General features: G+C 57.9%; 1 protein-coding gene across 10 annotated transcripts in view; it reads left to right on the forward strand.

The window, feature by feature from the left end:
• The window catches only part of CACNA1B (calcium voltage-gated channel subunit alpha1 B), a 198,347-nt gene extending 190,323 nt beyond the window's left edge, over positions 1–8,024 (forward strand). For 7 of the 10 annotated variants that reach the window (XM_070251830.1, XM_070251838.1, XM_070251831.1 and 4 more), the window contains 5 exons: positions 1,839–1,980; positions 2,113–2,229; positions 3,772–3,976; positions 4,213–4,457; positions 4,828–8,024. In XM_070251830.1, coding sequence (XP_070107931.1) covers positions 1,839–1,980; positions 2,113–2,229; positions 3,772–3,976; positions 4,213–4,457; positions 4,828–5,358 — 1,240 coding nt within the window. In that variant the 3' untranslated portion in view covers positions 5,359–8,024. The remainder of the gene's footprint in view (positions 1–1,838; positions 1,981–2,112; positions 2,230–3,771; positions 3,977–4,212; positions 4,458–4,827) is intronic. The other 3 variants (XM_023629527.2, XM_070251837.1, XM_070251834.1) reach the window with 1 other exon arrangement.
• The last annotated feature ends 1,428 nt before the right edge of the window (positions 8,025–9,452 follow it).

Consider the following 9,452-nt stretch of genomic DNA (forward strand, 5'->3'; position numbering starts at 1 on the left):
GATCCCATGTCTGCTAACATCCCTTGGCCAAAATGAGTTGTTGGCTGAGCCCCCAGCAGAGAGGTGTGCTGTGCCTCACCCAGCAAGTGCTGAGAGTGGGGCCTGACCCCGACCCGCTGTCCTGGAGGGAGGCCAGGTGGGCCAGGACCCTGATTCTTCCTCTCCTGCACTTGTTTTGAAAGTTCCTTTTTGAAGCCTGATTTTGGGTCATGGACTGTTAGTCAGGTAGCTTTTGCTGAGGAACAAACTGTCGTTGCTGAGTGGTGTGTTACTTCTCGCATTTAGGGGCCAACTTGGCAGTTCTTTGGGTCTGGCCTGGGCCAGCTCCTCTGGGCCACATGGACCCAGGATGGCTTGGTCTCCATCCAGTGTCTGGACTGCCCCGTGTGGTGAGGGCGGGGTGCAGATGTTCAGGCCACTCCTCATGTCCCACCAGCCGGAGCGAGTCGTGGCAGCCCGAGCTGATGCAGGGGCGACCCTGCAGGGGTGCACATCCAGAGTGGGAGACCTTCCAGAACACCAGGAGAGCCTGACCTGAACTGTGCACGTGCCGTGTGAAGACTGTGCTCCTGAGTAGCGCATACAGACCCTGGGGGCTGGCCTCCAGAGCCCCTGGAAACCCCCTTGTTCTTGTGGTCTCCCTTCTCCTTGTTGGTTAAGATCTCATTTTTGCATTTAAACAGTTGATCTGAGTGTGCGTGTGCTGGAGGGAATGGGGTGGTGAGGCATCTTTATGGATTGACCTGAGCTGGGCTTTCAGCTCAGGAGAATGAACATCCCTTATTTCGCTGGTTATAATTTCTACACAAATCAGTTACCACTCCTGAGCTGGGCAGTGGGCCTTTACTGCCATCTAGCGGACGCTGTAAGAGCACACCTGGCTTCAGTGCAGTGGGACCTCAGGGGTGACAAGGCCTTGGGAGCCAGCTTCTGTGCTCCCGGGCATGCCTCCTCTCAGGCTCAGCCTTTCCCGAGGCTGCTGCAGCTCCACACAGCACACTGCCGGGAGATGCTGCGACTGTGGGAAGAGGAAGGATGTTCTCATAAGCCCCAGCTGGGACTGATCTGGTCGTTAGTGCAGGTGGCTGAGACCATCTGCTGGCTCTGCCTCTGAGCTCAGAGTGCAGTTAATGCCCCCCAGCCTGGGTGACTGAACACGAGAAGGAGCAGTACCAGGCAAATGCCGGGCAGTTTCACTGCCACTTGGGAGACATAAGAGAAACAGACACTGACAGTGAAAGGCAGGTGGATGGGTTGCGTATGCCCAGGGAAGGGCTCCCCCAATAGGCGACACTGGAGCCTAGATTGGAAAGGCAGAACGGCCTGTGTGGCTGGGGGTCAGGGATGTGGGGAGGAGCCATTGAATTTGGAGGTGAGAAAGAGGAGGTGCCCCAGGCGGGGCCATGGGCTCAGGGCTGGCCACGCGCCTGTGGTGGCAAGACGTCCTCAGCTGCTAGATACTGTGCACACCATACACACGTGGCCTTGTCCTTGCTGTGAGCAGTTCCGTTCCCACTGCACTCGTGAGCCTCTGTCTAGGGCTGAGCAACGTACTGGATGTCCCTAGACCAGGAAGCAGTGGGCCCAGCCTTCGCTCGGTTGGTATCCAAGGCCTCCTCTCTGTCTGTCTGCTCTGAGCCCAAGCATTGTGTCCGTGTCACTTGCTGTGCCTCCACTTGAGGGTACCTGCATTCGAGGGGCCTCACCCCTCTGAGTTCCCTCTAACCCAGAACAGGGGGTACCAATAGGGTTCCTGGCAGTTTGGAGCCAGGTCCTGGGTGGGCATTCTGGGAGCCATGGACCTCCGAGCCAACAGGACAACTCTCTCTTCTCCACAGACAAACCCAAGAGAGTGGCATCAAGGAGTCTGTCTCCTGGGGCACTCAGAGGACCCAGGAGGGGCCCTATGAGGCGAGGACACCCTTGGAGCGCGGCCACTCTGCAGAGATCCCAGTGGTGCAGCCAGGAAAATCAGTGAGGGTGCCCAGGGCTGGGGAGTGAAACAGGCATGGGGCGAGACAGGGATGGGGCTGAGACAGGGATGGGGAGGGGGTGAGAGTGGGCTGGGGGTGCTGGGGTCCAGGTGTGACTGGGGGGTTGCTGTACCCCCAGGCTGTGGATGTCCAGATGCAGAGCATGGCCCTGAGAGGCCCTGATGGGGAGCCCCAACCTGGGCTGGAGAGCCAGGGCCGAGCGGCCTCCATGCCCCGCCTGGCGGCAGAGACTCAGGTGGGTGGTCTGGAGGGTCAGGGAGTGGGGCTGAGATCTGGTATGGAGACGGCTTTGCTGGGGTGGGGCCTCCCCATTGCTCTGCAGCCTGGACACAGTCAGCCCCGTTGGGCCACCCCAGAGCACAATGCTGGTCACGGGGTGCGGCCAGGCCAGCAGAGACCCCACCGCCCACCTGTGCTCAGCCTCCTGTGGGGGCACGTGGGCATCTGCCCCCGGCCAGAGTCCCTGGCCTGGCGTGCCCCTCTCTCTGGGACACGCCCCTCCCTCCCCAGCCCCGTCCGCCCCCCGCAGCTTGGTCCACCCTTTTCACCTTTGCAGAGGATCTGGGAATGACCCACCCGTTCTCTCTCTGGACACTGGAGGTAGCGCCCCTCCGGCCCCTGCTCCTCCCGGATGGGTTTGGAGACTGAGCAGGAAGTCTCGGGAAGGGGGCTGTGGCTCTGGTGTTTCCTGGGCTGAGCTCCTCTCACAAGGACCTGGCCAACAGGGGCTGGACGGGGCTGCCTGGGACCTTCAGGGCTGCCCGGGCGTGTGCCGGCTCCCGATGGCCCAAGAGTGGCCCAAGCCCTCTGTGTGCTTCTCCTCCGGCTCTGTTGCTGCCTCCTCTGTGGTTTCTGATTCTGTCTGTTTACTTTGGACCTTATTCTCGTGACTTGTCACACTCACTCCCGTTGGTAACATCTTCTGTCCTCTTCCCTTTCCCTGCTTTCGCCACAATACCCATTCCTCACTGCCTCCCTCTTCCTTCCTCCCTCCTCCCTTCCTCCTTCCTCCCTCCCCCCTTCTCCCTCCTCCCTCTTCCCTTCCTCCCTCCTCTTTCCTCCCTTCCTCTTTCCTCCTTCTTGCACTGTCCTCACTTCCTACTTCTTGCTCTGTCTCTGCCCACTGCCCCATGATGGCTGCCTCTCTTCAGTGAGTGCACGGCCTGTGTCGTGCCTCTTTTCCCTCTGGGGCTCGTGGTGCCAAGTGGTGGCTGTGGGAGGGCTGATGTCTGCAGGTCCTGCTTTCAGCCCTGGGGGAGGAGCCTCACAGTCCTGGGTGGACAGACGGCTGGCAGAGTGATCACGCTGCAGCCACTGAGGCACCTCTGGGCCCCCACTGGAGATTCTTCTGGCCAGGCCAGCATCCTCCTTCTCCCTGGCCTCCTTTCTGTCCTTTCGGGACGCTGAGGCTGACAGGCTGCCCAGGCCCCACCCGGCCTGGGAGGGAGGACACCACATAAAGAGTGCTGTGCTCTGGAGGAAAGGGGTGTCTTGAGTGGGAAGAGCTTTCCAGGGAGAAGGGCAGGCCAGGTGGTCCCTGAGCCCTGGCCCCTCAGTGCGGCCTTCCGGGGGACCCTGCCAGACCTGCTTCCCCCCAGGGAGCTCAACCTGCATGTCTGGGGAGATGCCCCAGCTGTGGGGCCTGAGTCTCAGGCTCATTTCTCCCGACGGGACTTGTCCTGCTGTCCCTGAGCCCTGGCCTGTGTCATGGCTGCTTCCTGCTGTCCCAACCTCCCCCGGGCCCCACTCTCAGGCCGCACTGCCCGTGTCCCTGCAGCCGGCCCCAGATGCCAGTCCCATGAAGCGCTCCATCTCCACGCTGGCACCACAGCGCTCCCACGTGGCCCATCTCTGCACTGCTGCCCTGGACCGTGCGCCAGCCAGCCAGGCGCCTCACCACCACCACCGCTGCCACCGCCGCAGGGACCGGAAGCAGAAGTCCCTGGAAAAGGGGCCCAGCCTGTCTGCAGACACGGATGGCGGTGCGTGCCAGGGCTCTCAAGTGTGAGTGGGCCTGAGCAGGGGGTCCAAGAGCCCATGGGGGACCCTCTTCTTTTCTGTACCTCACGACCTCACCACTGGCCCTGGGTAGGGGACCAGGCAGGACCACCCTACCCCCAGCTCCAATCCTGGGACTCCTGCAGGTGGTGTAGACCAGGTCTGGGCTGGGGTCTGTCCCTGGCCAGCTTCCTGTGCTGACTTCTCCTCTCCCTGCCAGCCCCCAGCAGCACTGCGGGGCCAGGGCCGCCCCTGGCAGAGGGGCCCGCAGGCTGCCGGCGGGAGCGCAGACAGGAGCGTGGCCGGTCCCAGGAGCGGAGGCAGCCCTCCTCCTCCTCCTCTGAGAAGCAGCGCTTCTACTCCTGCGACCGCTTTGGGGGCCGTGAGCCCCCACAGCCCAAGCCTGCCCTTGGCAGCCACCCCACGTCACCGACGGCCGGGCAGGAGCCAGGACCCCCACGACAGGTAGGGTGAGCAGCCTGCCCCTCCACACGTGCCCCACCCGCTGGGCCCTCGTGCCCTGTTCCCAGGCCTGGGTCTGCGCTCCTGCCGACCTCGTCCTCTCCAGTCGCTTCCTTACTTTCCCTCCCCACCGGGGCAGGCCCGCCTCTGGTTTCCTCTCCTCTGGGCCCCAGGGCATCCCTTCCCATCACCTGCCATCCGAGCCTGATGCCCAGGGCCTTCCCATCCTGCACCCCTGCCCACTGCCTCCTGGGCCACCCCAGGTGCAGCCCACCTGCCCGGCTCTGCCCCTCATGCTGCTTCCTGCCTCTCACCTGCTCTGTCGTATTGTCTTGTCCTCAGAGTTGATTTGCTCTATTCTGTTTCCTTGTAGGGTGGTGGCTCGGTGAATGGGAGCCCCTTGCTGTCAACATCTGGTGCTAGCACCCCTGGCCGTGGGGGCCGCAGGCAGCTCCCCCAGACCCCCCTGACCCCCCGTCCCAGCATCACCTACAAGACGGCCAACTCCTCACCCGTCCATTTCACCGGGGCTCAGACCAGCCTCCCCGCCTTCTCCCCTGGCCGACTTAGCCGCGGCCTTTCTGAACACAATGCCCTGCTCCAGAGAGACCCCCTCAGCCAGCCCCTGGCTCCTGGCTCTCGGATCGGCTCCGACCCTTACCTGGGGCAGCGTCTGGACAGCGAGGCCGCTGCCCGCACCCAGCCTGAGGACACGCTCACCTTCGAGGAGGCTGTGGCCACCAACTCGGGCCGCTCCTCCCGGACTTCCTACGTGTCCTCCCTGACCTCCCAGTCCCACCCCCTCCGCCGTGTGCCCAACGGCTACCACTGCACTCTGGGGCTCAGCTCAGGCAGCCGGGCACGGCACAGCTACCACCACCCCGACCAAGACCACTGGTGCTAGCTGTGCCCCACTGCCGCCACGCACCCGCTCAGCGGGCATGTTCCCGTCGATGAGTTTTATCATCCACGCTGGGCTCTTGGGGATGCTCCGGGCTCCAGGGCGGGCGCGGCAGCTCCTCGGAGGAGGGGCCGCCCTCCCGGGCAAGCTGAGTGGAGGCCCTCCTGCTCCCCTCTCCTCTCTCACGCTGAATGGATGACTAGAGCCCTTCTGTAGAGGGCTGGGCTTCCTCCATCTCCTCCTCTGCTGCCTTCCAGGGTCTCACCCCACAGACCCCACGCAGGAAGCAGCCGTGTGTGTTGAACAGGACCCAGCCAGTCTGAGTCCTGTGTGATGGACTCCAGCATCTGGGGTGCATGCTTGGAACCTTTTTTAGGAGGGCCAAATCTTGTTGGGAGCATCCTTTATCCAAATGTGTGCTACAGAGGGCCGGGCATGTCTATAAGCGTCGCGAGACTGCGGGCCAAAGTCGGCAATGACAGAGCTGCAGCCCCGCATCTGGTAGCCTGGCCGCTGTTCCGTGCAGGCCTCTCCCGCGCCACATGCGCCGGCGTGCTCTTCGTACCTTCGGCAGCAAATGGATGCTAGAAACACACTCAGATGCGCTCTGTCCTCTCCAGACACTGTCAGCTCCGACAGGGACCAAATCTGGAAAATGTTCCTGCTGTGGGTTTTGGTTTTTAATTGCAACACCCTTCACTCTTTTGTCGATTCTGTATACTTGATCTAGAGAAAATAGAAAACAGAAGGACTGGGAAGGAAATGTTGACATTACTTTAAAAAATCAAACCTGTGGGGAAATCAGTTTTCCTGCTGTGTGTTTGTGACACTCATGAGGAGACGCTCTTGTGTGCGGTCCGGGTGGTCCCCAGACGACCCCTGGTTCCCGCTGCTGTCGACCAAGTGCCTGACCTTGAGCCCTCTCACGCCAGGCTCCGGGAGTGGTGATGTGAGGCCTGTATGAACTGTGGGTGGGTTTTGTGGAAACTGTTCCAAACAGCAACCAAGTAGAGAGCTGGTGTCAACGGAGAACACTCAGACGACATCCCGGGGCATGGATGTAACTAGAAATGGGGCGACCATTCCCTGTGTCCCTCCCACGCATGGAAACCACAGCACAGAGTGGAGTATGTGCTCGTGTGGGGCGTTTTCAGGCTGTTCTGCATCTCATACTCAGGGACAGGAGGGTGCCAAGCAGGGCATGATCTCTCGTTGTGAAAGCTTCTTTTCACATGATACCCAGAGGGGCATGGGCTAGGGGGTGGATATGGGGCCGTCAGGCCGTGAGGAGGCTGGTGTCTGAGTAGATGTGACGCCCTGACTGAGATGAGGCCTAAACTCGGAGGAAGCGATTGATGGAGAAACTCAGCTACTGTGGCTGAGGTGGGGGCATCTGAAGCCCACCAAATGGGCTTTTCCACCATTTCTGGAAAAGCAGGCAGCAAAAGCAAAATTTAGCCTTGTGGCCACTCCCAAAAGGGAGAGACTGTAGTTGACATGTTGTGCATAACACGCTAGGAGACCCTTTGTTTGGGGAAGAAAAGGAGCATTTAGACGAGTTGATTCTGGTGTGTCCTCCACGTTCTGAAATGTCAAATGACCTCTCTGCTGGATCATTTGAGTGTCCCCATTGGCTTTTACCCCAGGATTCTCCTTCAAGAAACGTGGTGTGTGGTGTATGTGCGTGTCCGTGTGTGGAGGTGCGTCCCAGGGAGCAGATGCCGTTAACTCATAGGGTTATGCAACAAGACACACAAGACCACCCCCTGTTCTAGGGTTTCAGCATGATTGTGACCAAACCATTTTATAGAATTTCCGTACTCGAAGGCACAACACTCTGAAACTTTAAGATAACAGAGTATTTTACTCCAGTAGGATATGACTGAACTGGAGTCTCTGACTGTGCATGTGAATGCTGTGCTCCTGTTGCAAAGCAGAAGGTCGTGTATTTCGAAGCTGCTGTTTTGTCTTTGCTCCCCCAGCCGCGTTAATTTGAATGTATCCATTCCGTGCAGAACCACAGCTGCTTCCCCAAGCCATGTCTGGTGGAGAATCCGCTTTTCCAGATCCACACAGCCTCGCTGGCGTGTCTGGATTCCCCTAGACTCTGGAATTGGTGAAATTTACAGGGAGTGGGGAGGAGATGTCGTGTCTTGTTTCCTGATGTTGGGTTTTGTTCCTGCACCGTCTCTTCTCAGCTATCATATGTTTCCCCTGAAATCTCATAGTGAGTTGCCAAATTTTAAGTGCATCAACCAGTTGTCTGCATCTGGAACCAGTCAAGCAGTGGCTGTAGTTTGAATAAGTTACGTGTGCATGTAAAATATATACATATATACATATATACAAGTATGTGCATGAAAATGTATATCTTCGTACTTTTTGATACAATGTATTCATTTGTTAATTTTTAATTATATTTGATATAAATCAAAGGTTTGTTGCAAAACTTTATATTTAAGAACAGTGTTAAAAAAAAAAAAAAAAAGAGAAGTCCCAACCATGCAACACAACTGGGACTCACTTTAAAAAAAAATCTGTGATTGACTAGTTTGCTGCCTGAGTAATATTTATCAGCCAAACTTTGGATTCTGCTATTGTTTCTACAATGACATTTTGTATGAAGCAAAGTCCTTGGATTAAAATAAAACTTAGCAAAAAATCAAAAACAATGCCCACCATACTGCTGGGTGATGTGTGCAATGGTGTGGGAGTCAGAGACAAGCACTCAGGACAAGCCGACACCACGGGCATGTGGGCAGGGTGCGCAGTGAGGAGGGCTCAGAAGAAAATGAGAACTTCAGCAAGTTCTTGGCCTGTTTAGGATGTGAGTGTAGATCAGGCTGAGAATTAGGGTGAGGATCAGAATAGAAATGCCGCACGAGAAACCGGGATGAGGCCGCATAAGGGATGTGGTTGTGCTTGGGTTAGGAATAGAGTGGTGGGTGGGTTAAGGTTGGGATTGAACAGAACTGGGCTGAGGTTGGGGAGAGCTATAAGGACATGGAAGGGTTAGCATTTAAATGTAAGAAGAAAGAGTGATAGGGTGAGCTTAGAATTAGGCTATGGGTAGAAATTGCAGTGAGTGTTAGGTTTGGGTTAGGATTATGGTTAAGTGGAGAGTAGCAGTAGGTATAGGGATAAGGTGGGGGTTAGGAATAGGGTTTGGGGTTAGATTAAGGGGTAGGGTTCAGGTTCAGGTTTGATTAGGGTTTGGGTACGGGTTCGAATTTGGCATTCTGGCTCAAGTTCGGTTATGGATTCAGGTTAGGTGTTAGGGTTCGGATTGGGGTTGAGGTTAGCATTAGGGTTCAGGTTCTGGGTTGGGTTCAGGTTCAGGTTGGGGTTAGGGTTTGGGTTTGGGTTTGGGTTCGGGTTCGGGGATCAGCTAAGGGTTCAGTTTCCGGTTGGGGTTAGGGTTACCATTAGGGTTCGGGTTTGGGTTAGGGTTAGGGTTAGGGTATGAGTTCGGGTTCGGGGTAGGGTTCGGCTTCAGGTTTGGGTTAGGGTTCGGGTTCGGGTTAGGGTTCGGCTTCGGGTTCAGGTTCGGGGTTCGGGTTAGGGGTTCGGGTTTGGGTTCGGGTCCGAGTTCGGGTCCAGGTTCGTGTTTGGGTCCCGGTTCGGGTTCGGGTTCAGGTTCGGGTTCCGGCTAGGGTTCGGGTTCAGGTTAGGGTTAGGGTTAGGGATAGGGTTCGGGGTCGGGCTAGGGTTCGGGTTCGGGTTCGGGTTTGGGGTTCGGGTTAGGGGTTCGGGTTCGGGCTAGGGTTCAAGTTCGGGTCTGAGTTCGGGTCCCGGTTCGTGTTCGGGTCCGAGTTCGGGTCCCGGTTCGTGTTCGGGTCACGGTTCGGGTTCGGGTTCAGGTTCGGGTTCCGGCTAGGGATAGGGTTCGGGTTCGGGTTCGGGTTCGGGTTAGGGCTAGGGCTAGGGCTAGGGCTAGGGTTAGGGTTCGGGTTCGGGTTCGGGTTCGGGTTAGGGTTAGGGTTAGAGTTAGGGTTAGAGGGTTAGGGTTCGGGTTCGGGTTAGGATTAGGGTTAGGGTTAGGGTTAGGGTTCGGGTTAGGGTTAGGGTTCGGGTTAGGGTTAGGGTTCGGGTTAGGG

The sequence above is a fragment of the Equus caballus genome, chromosome 25, assembly GCF_041296265.1.
Source record: "Equus caballus isolate H_3958 breed thoroughbred chromosome 25, TB-T2T, whole genome shotgun sequence".
Classification (NCBI taxonomy): domain Eukaryota; kingdom Metazoa; phylum Chordata; class Mammalia; order Perissodactyla; family Equidae; genus Equus; species Equus caballus.